The sequence below is a fragment of the Pteropus alecto genome, unplaced genomic scaffold, assembly GCF_000325575.1.
Source record: "Pteropus alecto unplaced genomic scaffold, ASM32557v1 scaffold86, whole genome shotgun sequence".
Taxonomy (NCBI): Eukaryota; Metazoa; Chordata; class Mammalia; order Chiroptera; family Pteropodidae; genus Pteropus; species Pteropus alecto.
In genome coordinates this window covers 19,976,928-19,999,496 of record NW_006442109.1, presented here as the reverse complement: position 1 = coordinate 19,999,496, position 22,569 = coordinate 19,976,928, and the positions used below count along the sequence as shown (strand labels likewise).

Genomic DNA, 22,569 nt, shown 5'->3' with positions numbered 1-22,569 from the left:
GTCAAACATTAATTTTTGCTTTCTGTTTTATCCTAAATAGCTGAAGTTACCAAGAAGATCCTTGATCTTCTGGTAACCTGGGGAACTCTATGAACTGGTGACGGGGGCGGGGAGAAAGAGAGGGAGGGAGGGAGAGGGAGGGGGGGAATGTGTGAGAACTTCTCAGGGTGGTGGCAGGTGCTGCTTTACCTAGAGTTACCAGGAAAGTAATTTCTCACAACAATCACTGTGCTGAAATTCTACTAAATTTTTTTCATACCCTCCCCTACTGTTATTAAAAAATTTGATCTATATTACACAGTTAATCACTTACAAAAAAGCCAACTCTCAATTATCTATTGAAATAAAGCAAATCACACAAACCAAAATCCCCAAATCTCCTTTCAATTGACTTTGGAATATATATATTTTTGTACTTTTGCTCTTGGCAAAAGAAGCGCCAGGTACATGGGGATTTTTTTTAAAACGTCCAAAGGAATCATAAAGGTACATTCATGTATTTTATGCCCTATCCATCTTCCCTCGTCTTTATAGTTACTCTCAGGCAGATCAAAGAATTAACCTAAGAAAAGCTACAAGGGAAACTGCCTCCAATTTTTCAACTTTGCATTCCAAGGTACGAGCTGAATCTCTATGTAAGGTTGAGTGGGGAAGAGAGTATTGAGAAGGGGCTATTAAGACAATGACTGCTGCCCTTTCAAGATCTTTCTCTGAATTCCTATGGTGTCTTGGAGGAATTATGAAAAAGTGAATTAGTGATGATGTTAAAGAATGTACTGCAGAGAAGTGAGACTGCTAAGAACTTATGCAAAGATTGGCCTGAAATTAGCCACCAGGCAGGCCAGTGGGGTAATTTAGGATTGACTCCATCCACTGCCTTCAATGCCGTCGGAGCAGTAGAGTAGGCAGGTGATGGGAAATAAAGTTCACTTGAGGGAAGGAAAAGAGTGAAGAGTGAAAGGCTGCTGGAGATGTTTGAAGCTGCATAAGAAAGTCTGGGTGGACAGAAAGAAGGGTGAGCAGTCCTCAAAGTGGCCAAAGAATATCCATAGTCAGCAGAATATTGCTGCACCCTCAAGAAAATAGTACGCAGAGACATTACAAGGCCTTGGGGGTCCTCTTGTTATGACTAAACATCTTTAAGTTGCTAAGATAAATCAATTCAGGTCTCCATCTGGGGTTCTGGTAGGCCTTGGAGAAAGTCGGAGTCCTCAAACAGAAGAATCTTTGTGTGGCCACCCCTGAACAGAAGAGACTCTGGCCTAGGTGTGGAACAGAGGCTGCAGCACTTTCCAGAAGAAAGGCAGGAGACAGGAGAGAGAGAAAGGCCCAGACTAGAGAGGCTTCGGGATATGAGCTGTCTGGAGGTAGGATAAAGGGCTGCAACGGCAGTGGGAGCTATAGTGTGACCTTGAGGACATGACAAGATTGAGGGTATGCATGAGACATGTTACACAGAACTAAGCTGGGGAGGGCCTGGGAGAATTTCCGGGTCTAAGGTTGACAGGCTACACCATGTGGCATTTTTTTTAGCATCTCCCCCACTCAAGTCCCATCTATGCTCTTAGACTCTGCCACATTCAGTATTAACCAAACGGTTATGAGTTCATTGTTCATTGAAAACCCACACTGACAAACCAGGCAAAACTGAGAGAATCTGATTGAATTAGCAGTGTTTGGGTTGGTTTTGTAAATAAATGTATCCAAACTGAATACAGCAGTACGTGATTCAATAACAATTACCTAAACTAATTAACTTTATAAAAGTATGGATGTAAATCATGTACATTTAAGAAAGCTATAGCTTTCTAAAGGTTATAGTAACACAAACTTGTGATATTACATTTTGTAAATCCCTCAGAATTAACAGGCACCAAATGCTGGTCTCTCCATCAGAGGGTGAACTTACTGAGTAATTGCAGTTCATTTCTCTAGGATCCAAGTGCTGAGAGGAGAGAACGTTAGACATGGAAGGGACCTTAAGAATCAGTTGTCCAACCCTCTTACTGTATAAACGAGGACTTTGAGGCCCAAATACGTTAACAGACAGTATTTATCTTTTAATAACAATCTTCATCACTGATTTGAAACTGTTTGACTTCCATTAATAATATTGCACATATTTTTATGAAATGTCATTTTTTATAAACCACCTAAGAGTTAAATTATATAAACCTATGATTGTAATGTAGAACAAAAATTTCTAATGAAAGCTAAGAATTTGTTTTTGCACAACCTGAAAGATAAATTGTATAAAATTTCTAGGGAAAAAAAAAGAGACTATGTTTAATTAGAATTTCAAAATGAAAGCGTAGAATCTGGGTCATATTGAGCCAAATCCTCTGTAAAATTCAGCAATCTTATATTTCTTATTTAAGTCAAAGTATTTCTACTACGATGCTCTTTAAAGTATCTAGTGGTACTGAGAACATTTATACAAGTTGTAAGCCTAAAAAAAATGGAATCATAATTAAGTATTTATTATATACCTTCTTTTGCATAATTTATAGGATAATCAAGGTTTCAAGACCTGAATCATGAATATTCTGAGAATGCTCTCTAGATAGTGACTGAGATTAATTTTTAATAAATTAAGAAGAAGAAAAAAACCTGTCATGGTTGAATATATGCACTGTAGGAATGAGATCTGGGGACTAAAAATAAGTCACTTCACAGAACACTGTACCCAGGGAAAATTAATGAGCACATTAATAATACATCCTGAATAAATAATGACATCAACAATAGCCATTCTGTCTAATCCTACCCCTAAATGTCAAACATTTTATCATATTACTACATGATTTCCCAGTGTCTGCTACTTGCCCAGGTGAATCTGTACATATTTGCACATAATCCAGTTAAAACTGTGATCTCATTGAATTGTAAACAGAGTTGATAAAGGAGAAGCTCACTGTTGTAGTGCCTAACGAGAGTATCGCTTACATTTTAAAGAACACGGTGTGTAGCAGCAATTTAAAATGCTCAGGAAACTACAGTACAAATGGACTTCTATGCTATACAGCAAACCAGCATTCTCTTAATATCTCTACACCATAATGACACATATAAGGAAATTACTTGACCAACTGCTATATATATTGCCAGTTTATTTATTTGATCCAGTTTGACAACATCAACATAACTGATTCCTAAACTGATATGTACCCAATAGCGATTCTTTTTCTGCTTAGCACAGAGGAGGTTCTCTGTTGGCGCCTTCTTAACAACAGCTCACATCTGGAATTTATGTTTTTTATACCATTTAGATGCAGTGCTAAGGATTTAAAATAAATACTGGCAACTGAAGACACATTTTTTTCCCTTCTTTCTGTTATTTACCTGCATATAAACTCCAGCCACCTAACTGACCAAGGGTGAATGTTGCTATAAAGTTAACATAGCACAAAGGAGCTTAATTTTCTTTTCAAGGTGATGAAAGTATTCTAGGGAGATTTTCAGTTAACAATCTCTTGTTTGGAAGATAACCACTACTTTCTCTTTAAAAATGCGCTTTCAGTAGCTCACTGGGAATAATGGGTTCTTATTTCAGGCAAGAAATGTATTGTCACTGTTTGCCCTGACATCATTTTCAGACCCGGGATATGAATCCCAGGCCCAGGCTGGCTGGAATCTGGATGGTTTCTAGTGCAAGGGAGGATGGGTTAAAAGGAAAGGTGACGGGAAAGATGTGTTTAGCATCCATGAGCAGCTGAGGAGAGTCCTTCCTGTCTCGTAAACGCATCTGAGAAGATTAAAAAACAAAAAACAGAGCATCAATTCTTTCGATCTATAAAGATTTTTCTTCTGCCAAAAATCCCACCAAAAAGTCCTCAACTAATAAAGTTTATATTTGTTTTAAAATCAGTTCGTTTTCCAATAAGCTATAATCCAAATAACAATGCACCAAAAAAATAAGATAAAATAATATAATAAAGAACATATTATCCTTCAATAAACTGTAAAATTTCTATTCAAAAGACTATGTTAGTGAATCAAAGAAAAAGAAAGTCTGGGAAATCTTACCTGTATAGTACGAATAAATGACACAGAGACTCTTTCTTCAAACTCATTAACTGGCGTATACAAATTCAACACTTTGACAATCTGAGAAGTGAAATGAGCAAAGCTTTTAGCATATTATGAGATACACACCCAGTGCTTATAATCTGGGGGAACTAAAAGGATCTGTGTGAACAGTTTTCTATTCTACTCAGGGCTGAGCTGGGACAAGAGGGGAGAGGGAGATGGTATAAAGGCACATTTACTGTTATTACCTGATTTTTACAATAAGAATGTATTAATCTTTGTACATTTTAAGAAGCAATGTAAATTTGGAAAAACATTCAAACTGTACAAAAGAACACAACATGAAAAAGTAAAAAGCGTCCCTATTCCCATTCTCCCAGTGTCCCAAAGTGATAATTTTCAACAGTGTCTATAGTAACCACCTGGGTACTTACTGTACATAATCTATACATAATCCACATAAGATTTCTGTCCTGAAATATGTGATGAACGTTAAGAATGTCCAAGAGTCAGCATAGAAATCACTGGACAAAAGGAAAATGGGCATGTTTATGCCTATGACTTGCCTCATGCTGCTGCCGTTGTCCTCAGTGTCCTCCCTTCCCTTCTTCTCACTCCTTAAATTCAATGTCCAGCTTGATGGGACCTTCTCAGAACGCAGTTCTCAGCCCTCATCACTTCCTTTAGACATCTTACCATTGAACTTACTAGAATCTCTTATGGTAGAATCAGGTGGACACATCTGTCTTCCCTACTAAACTTGAAGTTCCTTAAGAAGGGATTGTTCCTTATTTATTGAAGTATTCTCTCCTAGCAACAAGTATGGCACCTTCAGATAGAAACTCAATTCATCATTTATTGAATTGAAGGAACAGAATTATCTGTCTTAAAATAGAGACATCTAAAGAATCATTCAATTATAAAATTATTTCTTGGAATACGAGCTCCACGAAACGTATAGAACATATACCCCATGAGAGCACGAACTGTGTAGATATATATTTTTTCTGACATAGATGAAGTCAGTTCAGAGACCAGAGCAATAGCTAGAAGACTTCTTTATCTGTCTAACCCCTGATGAATGTTAAATTACTTCAAAATAAGGAAAGTTTCTTTACCTGGGCAGTAGTTAAAGCATTGCACATGGAACAAATGGCTTCTGCATCATCATCTGTTTTCTTTTTCACTTGTAAAAGCTGAGCAGCCTGAATGAGAGGTTCCAGGGTTTCTTTAGCCCCACTGTTCATCAGATTCTTGTCACGGAGCCATTCTTCCAGTTGACTGACATTGTACCTATGCCCCCCCAAAAAAGAAAGGGGAGACAGAGAGAGAGAGAGAACTCAAAGTTACTGAATGTTGTCATAAATGTCTTACTTTTTTGTGTGTGGCATTGTCAGGAATTTCAGTTAAATGACAGGTAGTATTTTTGTTCACTTTTCTTAAATTTTATCAGCTGTGCTTAAAAATTATTATAAAAAGATATGAGGTTTATAAGCATAATTACATAAAAGAGTAGAAAATATAATTATCTTTAATGGAAGATAGAAAAATAGCCATTACAGCAAAAGTTATGAAATAAGACTTGCTGAAAGACAAAATAGAACACCTTAAATGGCTATGTCCTTATTAAACAGCTGGCCAGAAAACACTTTCTAGTTTCTCTTACAACTTCAGAGGTGAGAATTAATAATCCTTTAAGTCTTCTCTCTGTCTTAAGTCAAACTCATGCTAGTTAATTAAATAAGATCCCCTCACATAGACTTTGTACTCCAGTCCTCTTTAGGGAAGAGCCTGGGCAAGAGAGGAGACAGTGACCTGAGGAAGCTTAGGAGTGGAAGGTGAGAAAGGCGAGTGGGGGCCATTGGAAGAGACAAAAACCCCAAATATGTAGAGAAAGCAACTACATAGATGCTGAGGTATCAAGAGGTGGCCAACCAAGTAACTGGTTCTTAAACTAAAATGAGGTAAACAGACAATCAGAACTTAGCAATCAAGCAAATAGGAGGAATTATGATATTATGACAGGTGCTTCACATGCATAAACAAAGCTTATAGAGAAATAAACTCTACTGCTTGAGTGTAAGGCGTTATCTTAACATTAACTATATCAGAGGTGGATCAGAATGGAAAATTTGAAAAGAATGCCAATGTTTCCTGAGGCTGAGTAACTAAAGACTTTTGTAGAAGATATCCTTTTTTTCCCCTCTTGGTGAATATTCTACCTGTTTTAAAATAAATTATTTTCAAAATAAATCAATTCTGTTATGGTGAAGAGGTTATGCTGAGGAGTAGCTGGGCATAAAATTGAGTGCAACTTTTCTTAAAATATAGAGGGGTATACACATTTCAAGTGTTAGTAAAAGATTAGACATGTTCTTGCTGCCATAGGTACGAAAAGGTATTTTGTTAAAATAAACTTCTAAGAGCAATCAAACATTAGAAATCTTCATTATCATTTTTGTTATTGTACAATTATAATACCCACAAAAGGAGAGAAAGCTGTAATCTCATCTTTATTTTTCATCCTCTCTCTACTCCCTGAAAGGAGTTAGCTTCGCAGTGGAGCAGGGTCCCTAACAAGCAGTGAGTAGAGCTGTTGCAGTGAATAGTGCAGCCAAGAGCAATAATGGAAGTGGGGAACTCCAGCCAGGCAAGAAGAGGTGGCTCAATGCTGTCTTCCCTTGCTGCTTGGCTGGTGGCTGCAGACATCAGGTGCACTGACCTCAAACAAGTAAGTGACCAGCTCTCTACACCCTAGCCAGGCCTAGCAAGCAGTTGGGCAGGAGAAGGAGCTATGACAGGTGCTGGCATTTGCTCACCTGATCTGCATGCCTTTACTCCAGGAGCACATGTCCTTCCGCAGGAGGAGGTTGTTCAGGGTGATGGCCCCCACAATGTAGAACATCTGCTTGACCACCTGCTTGATCAGCTCGGGGTCCATGCCGTGCTGACACATGACTGAGTGGAAGGAGTTGAGCTGCCGGAGGATGGAGTCCAGTGTGTAGGTGCCCTCATCGGCAATGCTGGAGGTCCGCTTTCTTAGCCCTGTGGGCTTCACCCCGGATACGCCCTGAATGGTTTCATGCTCCAGCATGCCGGAGACTGTAGGAGTAGTTTAAGTATTAAAAGAGAAGCCCTGGAAGGAATCCTGTTTCATATGTGCACATGCATGCACACACACACTCACACATTCAACTGAGGAAAATGATCTAAGCATCAAAATAAAGGGAAAATGAACATCACAAAAAAGGCTTCTGGATTTTCAACTGTAATGAAGGATTAATTCTTAAGTGCAAAACTTTACCATGAAATTAAGAACTCTTAATGGTATATTTTCTAAAATATGAAGCAGCAGCCATGTAACAGCGCAAGTGTATGGTTCCTTAGGAAGGTTTCTGAGAGATATGCAGCAGTTAGGGAGAAGATAAACATTCTCTGCACTATCCGAGCCCCAGAGACAGACAAATCAAGTAGCAAGAAAGGCAGGAGACGGGGCAGTGGTCTTGGAGAAGTTTTGGGAGGGGACAGTTGTGCAGGGCAGGAGAACGGTGCTTTTCCTTGCCCTGAGCTTTCCACAATGGCAGGGAGACCTGGAGTTAGCCTCTGCCTTCCAGGACTCAGTCTTCTCATCTGGAGCACTGCTGCCCCCTTGTGTTTCCTCTAGGATAGTTTTGGGATGCCCACTCCTGGACTGGGAGTCCCTCGAGAGCACGGGCCAAGCCTGATTCGTTTTTATATCTTTTAGCATTAAACACAGACTCCGGAGAACCTCATACTGAGTCAAACGTTTGTTGCTGTTAAATCACTGGGAGATAGGGGGTAGTGGGTTAAAGCGGGATATGTTGGAGGTAAACTTCTTGTTTAGCCAATAAAAACAGACAAAAGTAGAAAAAAGGTTGGCTAAAGCTGACCTTCTTTGCATCTGTCATCTCTTGTATTCTAGGTTGCTTTAAATTTATGACATTTTAGGGGACAACTGAAGAAATCACTGCTGTCTCACATGGTTTCCTCAGCTTTTTGTGTTTCTAGTTGTTTAATTGTGGGCTTATGATAGGAAATGGACTACTGTGAGCCCAGAGAAGAGAAATGAAGTTGTGGGATGTGGAAAACACATGAGTTGGTCAAGAAAGGGTAGCCTTCAGAGGCTGCTGATAATGTGCCTGAAGATAACAGAGTTTGGTAACTTAAAAATTGTTTTAATTCAATACACTCAAAATTAGCAGCCTGTAATTTATACATGCGTCCTAATTCCTATTTCACACATGCTACATATTCCAAAGGAATATAGGTAGTAACACATAAATATCCAGAATGATTGCATACATATAAAGATAGGTACATGAAACACATATTTAGCTGAATATATGTAAGTAGAAACACCCATACACCCCTCCCCCCCAAGTGGCTCATCCAATAAGAAACTGCTGCTTTAAACCAAATTACCTTTAACGATTCTAGAGGGGCCATGAGATGTAAAACTTAGCATAGGGTGTCTGGGACCTAATTTTGTTGCCATGGTACTCTCCTAACTCTTTTACTGCAGCCTATTAAGCAAACTGCAAACCCTCGCTAGCCTCCTTATTTTTAGATGGAGCAGTGTAGTAATGTCCTAGGCCAAAGTTTAAAGTGTTTTTGAAAACCAGACAAGGAATGAGATCTATTGCTGGGTATGAAGCATAACCAGTCTTAAGAGAGAAGTATTCCACATTGGGGAGGGAAACTAGATACTGCTGTTTTGATCATGTGGAAGCAGTGATTCTGATGTATCCTAGTTAGTCATGGCTAACATCCCATGTTCTGAGATTCCTCAGCTAATTTTAGGGCTGAGTCTTACTACTTTATGTTCTCTGTATGAATACATGCCCTGAAACATGTGCCACTGGTGGTCATCTACTACTGGTGGGCACGTGTAGTAGACAGACCTTGATGTCAGCATTCCCCTGGCCTTACCGATCATTGGCTGAAGGATGTTCTCTAACACTCGCACGAGTTGCTGGTAGATCTGAATGGCCAAGTCGCTCAGCACCTGCCGGTACTCAGCCAGGTCAAAATTGGTGAGGCAGTGTTCATTCTGGCGAGATGTGTTGTGTTTCATGAAGCCCTGCAGCCACAGTGCAGAGGTAATGATACACATGAAGTGAAATGTCTCCTATCTGTTTAACTGTCTCATTTGGTTAGCATCCTCCTACTTTTTTCCTCTCTTTGAAAAGTTTCCATCCATCCCAGGATAATCATTCTCAATGCTGTATGTGTTTGTTTTCATCTTAAAAATTGTACTTCTTACTAGCTTTTGAAGAATATCTAAACTTCGCAATCTAGCATTTAAGCCTTTCTAAGAGCAATGTCGATGAACCAGACAAGGGAACTTAATTTAAAAGAAACTAATGAATGTTTTCACTTATAAAACAGGTTTACTGCCAAACACTAAATTATCTAAAGTACTAACCTCTTAAACTTCAATTCATTAAATACAGTCCTATTTACAAATAGTACACCCAAAAGGCATACATAATCTTCTTAAAAACAGACCAATTTCTATAGAGACTGGTAGATAAATAAAAAATTTCCCTTTCATGGGATCTATACATGATTTTCAGTCTGAGCTCAGAATGGCATCTTTGGTGGTATTTGTTAAAATAGAAAGCCAACATCAAGGTACTTTTGTCAGACATTGCCTGACCAAAGCAACAGCCTACTTGATGGATTCTGCCCATAGTCAAGCATCTGCCTCCCTACAACATACTTAACAACATGGTATTAGAGAACAAGTGGGGAATGACAGGACAGTCAATGGCCCCTCTGGAGGGCTCTGGTCTGTCAGTCCCACTTTCTTAGGGACCATATCTTACTCATATTGTATTTCCTGTCATTTATCAGGACAGTCCTCTGCCCCTGGCCTCTGTCTGGGTGCTCAGAAAATGCTACTGCTCAACTTCCCTGCCTACTTTCCCAGCAACTCAAGGGCGGGTGGACACAGAATCCCAGTTCTGTTCCTTCCAGCTGAGAGGAGTTGGGCAAACTGATGAACGTCACTGAGCTTCAGTTTCCTCATCTGTAAAACTGAGTTATAATTCTTACTTTATAGAAATGTTGTAAGAATTAAATAATATACTGTACAGTAAGTGCTATCTGATATATACTAAGTAGCCATTAATAAATAGTAATTATTAATATATATTACAGTTTTGAAATATGAAGTCTGTCAAATAACTGATGAACACATCACTACAAACAAAAGCAAAACATTTCTGGACAAATCTAAAGAGACATAACATCACTTTCAATGTATTATAGTAAGCTGAAATTGATCAATTAAAAAAATAGCTCAATATTTCTATACTGGTCCTTGTAAAGCCCACTTCCACATATTGACAAAAAGTTTCATTGTTGCAACTATTCATTGACCAATGCTTATTTTATTTCTACTACATTTTTTCATAGTACACTCTCAGAGGGAAGAAACTATGTTATTTCCCAAAGTCACTGTTCTGTAAATAATGAACTTCAAAGCTACGAACTCTCCTGCTACCTCTGAATTCAGGTTTCTAACTTAACAAATGGTTAAACATTTTGTGCTTTAAAAAATTTCCTTAAAAACATCAGAGAAAGTATAACCTGCTGATTTTGTAATCAAGGTTTTCTCACCTCTTCTCCACTGTACTGCTTCAAACAGTGCAAAAATCGGCATGTGTTAGAGAGCCAGAAGGAGACAGTTTCAAAATCATCACCTCTTTTCTGAAAAAGAGAATTAAGTCTAAATTTGCTTTTTCCTTAGAGAAATAACAACCTGAAAATAACTGAACAGATACCAGAAGGCCCATTTTTTCAGTTACCAGTACAAACAATTATAAAAATAAATCACATTGCAGTTGTAAAGTCTTACATCATTGCTAGAGAATTTCTACCACTGGGTTCATTGGTTGGTTGTTACTTTGCTTGGCATTCATTTTTCTGCCATTAGAAAAGGATTCCCAGTTGTTCAGTTGATGTTCGCTTAACAGCCCCTTTAAGCAGGAAAAAATTCACCAAGCCACAGCTTACCAAAACTCACTTCCCTCGAGTGACTAAAGGGAATCAAAGGACTAAAAGCACAAAAAGGGAATCACAAAAACTGTGAAGTACTGAAACTCCGATTAGGTTAAACATCTTATCAACGATAAGATACAATTTCTGAGCAGCGAATTGGAATTGGGATGGACGAAGTCCTGTGCAGAGCAGTATAGACAGAGAAAGCTCCCTGGCTCTTCATCAGGGGCACATGTCAAAAAACCCATGGCTAAATCAAAACAGGGATGCAAGACAAATACACTTCAATTCAAAACAGGGATGTGAGACTCATGTACATCACTTTTAAATGGTATCAAAAGGGTGTTTACTTTCTAGTACCCACTCCTTTATAATCTTTAAACAATTTGGTACAATAATTAGTTAAATTAGATAGATGTCTTCTTGCCATTAAGATGAGACGGAGAAAACTTAACGATTTAGTTTCATGGTCTTTGTAAGAGCTGACTTAAGTATTAAAGCTTGTAGTCTATCTAAGCACAATATAGCATCAACTAGATGAGTTACATTCGGAAGACAGTCATTAATTTTTAAATGTTAAGTTCATGACTAGAGGCTGGGGGGTGGGTATGTTTAATGGGTACAGAATTTCATGGGGAATATGAAACAGTTCTGGGGAAAGATGGTGGTGATGGCTGCACAACAATATGAATGTACTTAATGCCACAGAACTGTGCCCTGAAAAATGGTTAAATAGCATAAATTATTTGTTACGTATATTTCACAACTTAAAGAAATAGTTCATGAAAAATACCTTGGATTTGAGAGAGTCCACTGGGCATGTTAACTATCTACTTATCTCCTTCTTAAAAGTTCTCCTTAAATTAGATAATCAGAAAACAAAGTACTTGGAGCACATTCTTAGCTCCTTACAGAAACACTTGCGTTAAAACTAAGAATAATATTCATTGTTTTTCTAGAGAGTCAGGAGGATTATGCAACATGACTCAGTGATTACTGAGTTATGTAGGACATCCTACACTTTTACATAATTTTGCTGCTTTTTCCAAGTCTTTCCTCTCTGATTAGCATCTGTGTCTTGCTTATCACATGGAATCAGGCATTTCAGGTAACAAGGAAAATTATGAGTGAGTTGCAGAAAAATGAGAAGAAAAGTTGGAAGAAAATCTTTAATGTTTTATCAAACATCTTTTTATATGAATGAACCAAGTATTATTGAACTTATTTAATACTGATTTAACTATAATATCTTATTCCCTATATATCTGCACTTCACTATATATTTTAAATTTAGTTCTAAATAAGACCTTAAAGAAGACTATTCCTGTCTATGAAGAAACAATTTACTCCACAATTAAATGCAATTATATCAAATTAATTTTGATTACTGAGCCCTGTTTTAAAAGAAGGCATGTAGACAATTTGCAAGAAAGAATGCTTTCTACAATGGAAGGTAGCAGTTAACACTGGAAAATGTTCATAATTGGTAACTTAGCTCAAGGTCAAGGGAGGAAAAGTACCTCTGTGCAGATTCCATCATAAATAATATTCATGATGAGAATTTTGTTGAACATGAACTGACCTTTAATACTTTTTTGATGCTGTTAATTGTTGATGTCAGCAACGACCTTACTTTCTGATCATCATTCAGGTAGTCAGCATGTCGGACACACATAAATAGTATATATGCCGGTAACCCTGGAATCAAATTGACTGCTACACCACGTGGCTTCAGTTCTGAAAAAAGAAAAGGAAAAGAATCTTACATAACATTGAAAATCCTCATGAGAAATGCTTTGAGAGATAATGAAAACACAGTTCTCACATAAGAGTTGAATCATTCAGGGTAAATAGGTCATATAAAAAAGCATATTTTAATGGCTCATTAAGAGTTCTTGAGGGTCAGGACATGTGAATCTTAGTTGTGTATACAGTGACGACTCCTAAATTTCTACCTTCTAGATAAGAAGACTTTTCCCTTGAACTCCAGTCTTGCATATTAACTGCCTCCTTGACATCTCTGCGCAGGCATGTCAGACTGAGCCCATCTAAATCAAACTCTTGATTCCCAGTGGTACCTGCTCTTCCAGGAATTGTCCCCATCTCAGAAAATGAGTTCCAGTCTTCTAGTTTCTCGGGTTATAAATCTTGTCATCTCTGACTCCTTTTTCTCACACTATACATTTAATCCATCAGCAAATTCTGTTGGCTCTACCTACAAAACACATCCAGAATCCAACTACTTTTCTACTTGCTGCCCTACTGTAGGTCCCCATCATCTTCTCCTAGACTGTAGTGACAACTTCCAAACTGGTCTCCCTCATTCGTCCCTTGCTCTCAAGTAGTACACTTGCACATAACAACCAGAGTAATTCTATAAGAAAATGTAGGTCAGACCATGTCACTCTTGTTCTGAAAATCTTCAAAGTAGCTTCTTACCTCATTCATTTACGCCACGGCCTGTGTGCTCTGACCCTGTTCCCCTTTCCCAGGTCACTGTGCTCCAGTAAAATGGGTCTCCTTGCTATTAGTTAAACATGCCAGACATGCTCCCACCCCAGAGCCTATGTACTATTTTCTGCCTGGAATGTTCTTTCCTCAGATATCAGCATGACTTGCTTCCTTACTTCCTTGGTGTCTGTCCAAAATCACCTCATCAAAAAGGCCTTTCCTAATTACTTTATATGAACTAGTACACTTGCCTTTACTCTTTATCCTTTTTACCCCTATACATAAACATATATATAAACATATATATGTATATATATGTTTCCCCTCCCATTGGAATGTAAGTTCTATGGGAAAAGAGACTTGACTTCGTCACCCAGTACCTAGAAAATGCTTGGTACATGGGAGAAGAGCACTAAATCCTCATCGAACCGATGAACCTTTGCTTAAAATTTGCTTAAAAACCAGTGGTACCTTAACATTTTTGCTAAATAAAGATCACGTTGAAACTTAACTGCCTTTGTACCTATATATAGTTTAATACCAAGAACCCTAGGAACATTAAATCAGGTATAACTGCCAATCACATTGCTGTCACCCTGGCACCTGGGGGAGGAATGCTATGCAAAGGCTGAAAGGAGGGGTTTTCAGCTTTCTAAGTTCACAACTTTCAGGCTGTGTACATTCCCTAACATTTCCAACCCTCCCCTAAAAAGTCTTCTTGCAGAGCCAGTGGACTCATACTCAATCTTAAAGGCCTTAAGCTGCTCTGAAATGCTTCTTCCATGCCCATTTCATTTGTCTGGTCCTCTCCTGCCATTGCTAGAATCATTTCCTTAATTTTTTTGCTTTTTCCCTATTACTTAACTGTTGTTCTTGACATATTTAGTTAAATGCTTTCTAGGGAAGTTAGGAAAATAGAAATTCAGGAAATTAAATGGCCCAGAGCAGTGGTGGTCAACTGTGGCTACAATTCAGAATCCCCTGAAAGATGTAAACAAATTATAAACATGGCCGGGCTCTTCCCTCTAGAGATTTTGATGTAATTGGTCTGCATTGGGGACCAATTACACACCAATACTTTTCAAAAGCCTCTGAGGTTATTCTAATGTGCAGCTAGAGCTGAGAAGGCCTGGCCTCAAGGGATCCTTATAGGTGGGTCCTGGGCAAGTTAAGACTGGTAACAGATGATGTGGTCAGGATGCTTCTGTAGCACTATAATGCACAGCATGCAATGATGACTAAAGAAACTAGTACTGAATACTTCAAAAATGAGTGACTAGTCTTTCCTACCACTGACACATGTACCAGAAAGACCTTTTATCCCATGTGGAAAACACTTGCCAAGAATCAGGTTCTTAACAAGTTTCTGCTCATCCTCCTTCTTGTATTCCAGCATTCCTTGGAAATCCTTTTCTTTCCTGGGAATGTTGACTGGACGAATGGGTTCATCAATGATCTGTCCTGGGGATATGTTTTCCATCTGGCCCACTTTGGGAGAAACAAAAAGGAGAAGAACATGTTTTCCAGGTAGAAAAGACGAGAAGGTTCTATGTTCCTATAACTTTAAATAAACTCTATAACAACAGAAACATGCCATATTTGCCACTTCACTGCTGTGCCATATTTGTGTCTTCTTTAAATATTGTTTTCTGCTAACACTGGATAGATGGCAAAATTATATTGTAAAGTTACTCTGACAGCTATAAGTGCTTGGTTACTATCAACATCAGAGAACCCTATTTGATTCAAAAGCATTTTTAAAATAATAATCTGTAATAAGATTAAATGCTTCCAAAGTTAAGTGGTTTAACTTTTTGGTTAACAAATTGTTACCAATCATAAATGGTTAACAATATTTAGACTTTAAATCACAGAAGGGAAAAACAGTATTCTACAAAGAGGCAGCAAGAGTGTAGAAGACCCTTCCTCCCCCGCTTTAGCTCAATGAATCTAGTCATAAAGAAAAACATTCTAATGGGACCCTGCTGTCATAGAATTTACATTTACAGTATGTATTATATGTGTGTAGAGAAAACAAATGTCAAAGAAACAAAATAAATAACAAGGAAAAGAACATTTACTTTAAATATACCATTGCAATCAGTTCAAACCACAGCAAGATAGCTGGTAGGAAAGTGTTTCTTCACACTAGTTGATGTGAAATGTATTATTTTTCACAGAGGCTTCCTAAGGCAAAAATCTAACTTTTTCCAGCCACCCCTTATTCCCAAAGAAACCATGAGCAGATAAAACAACCTGTATTTAATGTGGTTTCCTAAATATTATTCAGTGTTTTTGTTTGTTTTTGCTCAAGTACTAAAAGTTCTACTATGAGGTTGCAACCATTAAAGTACAAACCACTGGTTAACAACGCTTTCAGATGTTAAAAATGGTCACTACTGTCAACAGCAGCTGCTGGAGAATTATGCTAAAGATTTAAAATTTTTCCAATTTCATCTAAAAATTGAGAATTGAATGGGAAATCTAAGAGAAGGTAAGAGAACACTCGAGTTAGAGTTACGGTGGTGTTTGTGGAGACATATGCTAGAAATCAAGTTTTTAAAAAATTCTTTTATCTACAGGAAGCGGGGGCAGTTAAGAAATCTATTTAGATGTTGACTAAGTTTGAGTTCAGAGACTGCTGTCAAACAGAAAGCAGATCAGATGCATTAGAAAGTTTAATGTTGCTGACTCCACAAGGTGTCAGTAGTACTTCTTCTCTTGTCACTGTGGGGTAATTCCTGCATTAGTTCTGGGAAGCCAGTTCCATAGGAAGAGGTTATCACAGAGAACACCAATACCTGCCCGTGCTCTTGCTCATGTGGCAGAGAGCCAGGTGACACTACCTCATGCTGCAACATCACATACCAGGACTATCAGTGCTGGAAATCACCACTACCCTTCAACAGTATGCTATCTAAAGAGTGATCATATTGTGAATGGATAAATCGAAGCTGTGGCATCTAGTGTTTCACATACATGATGCAGTCTGGAAGCCACAGGACTAACTGTAAAATGTATACCTCTATACAAGAGATTCAAACTATTGACTTTTACATAAATTATTTCTGGAGTCAGTTTAAACATAATACCACCAGGATCTTGAAATCAGCACATAGTGGTCTTCACAGCTTATGTACATGACACGCTGCATGTAAAATGCAAAATAAGAAAATCCCTATCATCAAAGTTACTACTCCCTTTTAACCACAGAAACAATTCTAAGAGGGGAAACTGGAAACAAATAATTCCACATATTGATTTTATCGATAAATGTACATATTTAGACTCTATATAATATGAAGAGAATGCTTTAAACCTGATTTCATCATATCTAAGGTGAGATATCATTATTTTATATAACACTAAGGAAGGAAGAACACTGCCAATTAAACTATAACCCAGGAACAGTTGTAAGACATATACTAATTCTAGAGATGTTAAAATGTTTAAAATTATACACTTCAGAATTTATGAAATATGGTGAATATTTTTACTAAGAGATTTCAAGTTTTAAAAGAAAGTTTCACTTTCCTTTTTGCAAAATCTGTAGCCAAGATATTTTTGGTTCTGTATAAAAATGTCAGAGATAAAATTTGCCATACTTTAATTAAAAACTTTCTTTCTGCCTTTGAATTCTCTCCAGAGATTTGAGTCTTTATAAAAACTCGGATAAAATATATATGTCAGCTCAACATAACCTTGATTTATTTAGCAAATTGCCAATTAATTAAAATAAAATGTCAATCATTATATAGCATTAGGAAAATATAAAGCCTGAAAGACAGAAGCCAGGATACCAGCCCAGTTTTCAAAGACAGCAAGAGATCTTGGAGGCCAGTTAGCCCAATGCTCCATCTAATCCTTCTAGAAAGATCTGAAGCAATCCCTATTTCTATCTTCTAGATTCTTTATATGAGGGAAAAATATTTCTGAACCTTTTCATCCTGGAAAGGGAAAGGAAACTGGAAATTTTAAAATTTATTTTTCTTCATTTTGGTATTAGGAAGATCTTGATCTGAGGTTTAATTGAGATAGTCAAGTAGACTCTCCTATAAGTAGAGAGTCGACTGGAAAATATAACACAAAGGAAAGAATTCAGTGGTCCTCAGAAGGCCTGAGTTTTAGTCCTTCTTTGGTTACTAATTGGCTGAGACCTTGGAAGTCATAGTTTCTGGGCCTCAGTTTTTTTCTCCTATTAAATAGTTAACTGATTTCTAGAATTTTTTTAGGTCTAAATTCCGTGGCTTCATGAAAACTGAGATAGAACACCCACTCCTAGGTTAAAATACAGCACAAGGCAGATCAAATTTTAAAACACTCTCCATTTAGCTATATAATTTCTGCTAAAAATTACATATGTTGGCGTTTTAAAGTTTTCATTGGCTTCTAAAAACGTCTCCTTAATTAAGTGTAGCCCATAGTAGGAGGCAAGAGTCTTTCTATTTTAATACAGAAGAATTTAAATTTATTATAATATATTTAAAATATAAAAAAAAACTTTTAGGTATAAGAAGATGTTTTGTTGTACACGGTTGCTAGTATTTTCTGTACAATGCGGGATTAAGGTGGCAGGAAGAGAAAAGTGTTGGAAGAGCCTGTCACCTTTATTCTCCAAATTCGAAAAGGGGCAGGGATACTGTACTCAGCAAATGCCCAGACCATAATAAATGGATTTCATTTTATTCTTTAGACACATATCATTTAACTCAACTTTTCTTAAAAATAGTATGTCTTTTTTGTTTAATCTATGAATTGACTTTCAAATGCTACTTAGAGGTTTAAGAACATAGCTGGCAGGATAGTTTAACAGATGAGGTTGGTTTCTGATTGAAAACAGCTTAAAATTGCTAGCATCTTGAAATATTCTAACCTATCTCTTCAATTAAAAATATACACATCAAAGAAAGCTGAATAAAAACGTAAAATAACAAGTGGAATCATTAGGGATTTAAAAGAATAATCTCACAAATTAATACCATTGAAATCAGTTTCTTTCAAGCAAATACCCTGCTATCTAATCATCATCTCAGGATATAATTAGTGCAAAGCTAACTACAAAAAAGTTCTCTGGATAAAGTTTTTTAAAGTTCTGCCAATAGACATTAAAGCTCGTGTGTGTGATTTGGAAGTTCAAAACTTTAACATATGAATCATGAAATTCTAAAGGATTATATATAAAATATGACAGCAAAGTAATCTGATTTCTATATAAATATTTCAGCATTTGTATATCTAAGGGAATGTTGTCCTCTTCAACGTAAACATCTATGCTGCTATTCTAAATATTTCTGAAACTTATTCACTCAACAAACATGTATGGAATGATTAACGTCAATCAGACACTATGGTAGGTACTATGAAAACAAGGGGAAATAAGAGGTGGTACCCATGCTCAGGAAGCTCATAGCCCATACAGGGAGCCAATAATTCAAACAGAAAAATTCTTAAAAATATGACAGTGAAAACCATAACAGATGTGAGTCAAATTATGGTAATATAGAGAGTGGAGCCAAAGCTCTGTCTGTGTGATTGGGAAAGGATGCTCTTGAGGATGTGACATATGACTCTGATCTCAAAGGATGAGTAGGACTTTACCAAGACAAGCAAGAGACCAAATAGAAGGAACAGTTACAACAAGCCTGGGATGTTACAGAATGAAAACCACACAGAGTGAGTCATGGTAGACTCTTGTGGACATTGCCAATGATGAGGAGCCTTTACCCTTTGAGCCAGGCAAAAATTATGAAGGTGACGTTGAGAGAGTGGCTGGGTAATCAGACTGCTCAGAATAATTTTTGTTCAAAATTATAATAGTTTGCATAGATTTGAAGCCAATTCCAAAAAAGGTCTCTAAATCTCTTGAACAATAAGAGTGTTACTGGAATATGCTTAGAATTTAGCTTTAGCCCTGCTCATTGCTGTATCCCTGGCACCTAGATAAATACTTACTGAAGGAACAAACACACTAACCCACAGGACAAGATTCATTTGTATATAACAACAACAATTGATATTTGATTATTTCTAAGGTGTTTTACCATCACCATCACATATAAATCATGAGATGTTTTTTAAAAAATCTGATTTCTTTATAATCATAATTCATTTTTTCTTATTTACTTCTCTTTTTATCTCCATTAGATGGTAAGTTCTTTGAGGATAAAGACTTTGTCTTACTCATCTCGGTATCCCTAATACTAAGAGTTAATCACACTAAGTTGTACATAGCATTTATTATGTTTTAGGAATGATACTAAAGGCATTACACATATTAACTCATTTAATCTTTATAATCGGCATCAGGTATGCCATTACTGTTCCCCTTAAACAGGTGGGAAAACTGTGGCAGAGAGGTTCAGTAACTTGCCCAGTATTAGATAATTAATAGAAGAAGGCCAAGATTTGAACCCAAGAAGCTTGGTTCCAGAATCCATGCTCAACCTCTCTGCTATATGGCTTAGCACAGTGGCTGACATACAGAAGATACTCACTGACGTTTACTGAATGAATTCTCGTACTTTGTAAATTATTACTGCAATGAAAAGAACATTTTCGCCCACCTAGCGATGGAGAGTTCCATCAGGCACTAGGTTTGTTGAAAGTCATTTTTGTTATTGTTTCTGATATTCGAATGCAAATCTATTAGGCCACTAGTGTAGCAATAAAAAACCAAGAACAGCAACTATCATAAAACATGTTTAAATACCTTCTAGTTCACCAATTTTTTTGGCAAAGACTTTCAGTTGTTTTTTCAGTTTCCGGACAGTCTTATCTTGTTTTTCAAGTTGTTCCATCAAATCCTAAAGATTAAAATGTGAAATATAACAGAAAGATCAAAACAGGCCTTCTAAAATGCACAGAAGGAAAACAGACACAAAACCACAGAAACAGCACTGTTAGTTTTACACAAAAGCTCGGAGGCGGAGCCACAACCTGGCTAAAACTGGCAGGCGTGGGAAATGCAGCTACAATAAAAGCCAAATGTTAAAATATACAATGCAGTAAAATCCTTTACAGCGTGATGGAGAGCAGGCTCACTGGGGAGTCTTTTCCAGTAGACTCCATGTGGGTAAAACAATTAAATGCTTGTAAAATGTACGGCTATTCCAGTAGAATCTTTTCTTGTAAAGGGGGAATAGGCAAAATAAATTTTGATGAATGCACAAAGAGTTTTGTGGGAAGTTTTAAGGATGGTTGAACTTAGGTACGGGGTTTTGACTTTTTACTTCCATCACACTGCAAGCCTACTGTTAATAACAAATCAAACATGACAATGGACGCAGGACACTGATAGAGGTGACACCACTGGCTAAAAGATAGCTGTGGAGAGAAACGGGTTTCATGAAAGTTTTTGAAGAGACTTCCTGGGGAGGGGCAGAGCAGTGTGCTCTTCAGTTAGAGATGGCTAGAAGTAGCAAGGAAGACAACAGAAAGGCACTCTTGAGTTTACATACAATCATCCGTTTGTAAAGTGAAATCCGATATGATTGATACTTCTTAGGGTCATCTGCATAAAATTCCTCAAAATACTGAAAAAACAGGCACAATGGATATTTGTTTTTCTCTGTGTCTTTGAGGGGAATGCTACTTCTCAGCAAAATCAATTTTAAAATATTTTAAGATACAAATAATGAACCTGTATATACTCAAAAGGCTCTGACTTGTCATCTGCCATTTACCTGTGATCTTTCTAGTATAGATTCCAGTTATCTATATATATACACACACATCTATTTTCACATGCTCAGAGGAAACAGGCTATGGCCAGGACACCATCATTTAGCAAGTAAATAGAGAGGTGGTCCACATTCCCCACATAAAGCTGTTATTTCACTCTTCAGACCTGCTCATATTGCTGTATTTTTTTTTTCTGCCAGCAGCAGCAGCAAGAGTGAGAAAGGCAAATAAAATTAAACTGAGAATAGTGGTAATTTTGGCACTCTTGCTTGAAGGTGGAAAGGCAACACAGGGGGAGGCCTGTGAAGTATGTTCACAAGATGAGGAAGAAAAACCATCTCTGTGCTTGTGTAGGGTAGGTAAGTGGGTGGGTGGGTTAGGCATGGTAGTTTCCAGAACTAAGCCTAGGTCCACAGCTGCTTTAGTATTCTGCTCAAATTTTTGCTAAAGAAATGCACAATTAAGATTGAGAAATTATAATGATTTTGGAAAAGTGTATGATTCCCTGTACTTAAGTTTGAATCCATTCTCCTGAATTAGCAGTGAGGCCAGAAAAACAGCTGACCTACAAAAGGTTTTCCTAAAACTCAGACAAACTCATTAATTAGATTCTACCAGCTTAGAACTAGGGGACTTAGTTTATTTTTGTATTAGCTATGTAAAATTACCAATAAAATTAAAACCGTAGACAAAGTTGTAAGGGAAATGCTTAATCAATTTAGTGAAAAAACTCCGGGAATCTGCCACCCAGAAGCATCTTTATTTCACGGTTTCACCTCGTATTTTAAGACAATGATTTATAAGCACAGAATTTATATGCTGATCAACCATTATTATATTATTTAGTATACTTATCAATTAAACATTAAATGCATTAAAGCATTGTTAGTTTGATTTAAGCAACAGTGTACTTGAGAGTGATAAAATAACATTTCAAAAATCGTCCATAATTCGGAAGATTTCCCCCCCACAAATTAGTGGTATTTCAGTTACTTTGGAAAGAGTCCAAACATTGCCCTTAGCCACCTCTCCTATTACTACGACTGAGCCTCTAGCAACACGCTGTTCTCCTGTCATCAGAGGGACAGACATGCTTCTAATTAATATAAAAGATGGTTGAATAGGTGATACTAGAAAAGTATTTGTAATGTAAATGATCACGAATGGAGCAATGGAGGGATAATTCAGATAGTTAAATCTTTAGAGAAAATCCAAACTATTTTTTTTATAGGTCATTAAAACCCTGAACTCCAAAAGAAAACCAGTCCTAAACAGCTTTTCTCAAAAACTAGGCTGACACTACAATATAGACTACATAGAACTGTGGAATTACAACTTTACAATGACTTTTAAAATTATTTTAAATTGTAATTGACATATAGT

General features: G+C 37.1%; 1 protein-coding gene across 1 annotated transcript in view; it reads right to left on the bottom strand.

Moving 5' to 3' along the window:
* Positions 1-2,035: 2,035 nt before the first annotated feature.
* The window catches only part of MYO5A (myosin VA), a 165,176-nt gene continuing 144,642 nt past the window's right edge, over positions 2,036-22,569 (bottom strand). The window contains exons 34-43 of the mRNA XM_015595836.2: positions 20,964-21,038; positions 20,216-20,309; positions 14,848-14,994; positions 12,638-12,792; positions 10,675-10,764; positions 8,980-9,130; positions 6,849-7,131; positions 5,148-5,322; positions 4,027-4,107; positions 2,036-3,745 (exon numbers count right to left, since the gene is read on the bottom strand). Of these exons, the coding sequence (XP_015451322.1) occupies positions 3,593-3,745; positions 4,027-4,107; positions 5,148-5,322; positions 6,849-7,131; positions 8,980-9,130; positions 10,675-10,764; positions 12,638-12,792; positions 14,848-14,994; positions 20,216-20,309; positions 20,964-21,038 (1,404 nt within the window). The 3' untranslated portion in view covers positions 2,036-3,592. The remainder of the gene's footprint in view (positions 3,746-4,026; positions 4,108-5,147; positions 5,323-6,848; positions 7,132-8,979; positions 9,131-10,674; positions 10,765-12,637; positions 12,793-14,847; positions 14,995-20,215; positions 20,310-20,963; positions 21,039-22,569) is intronic.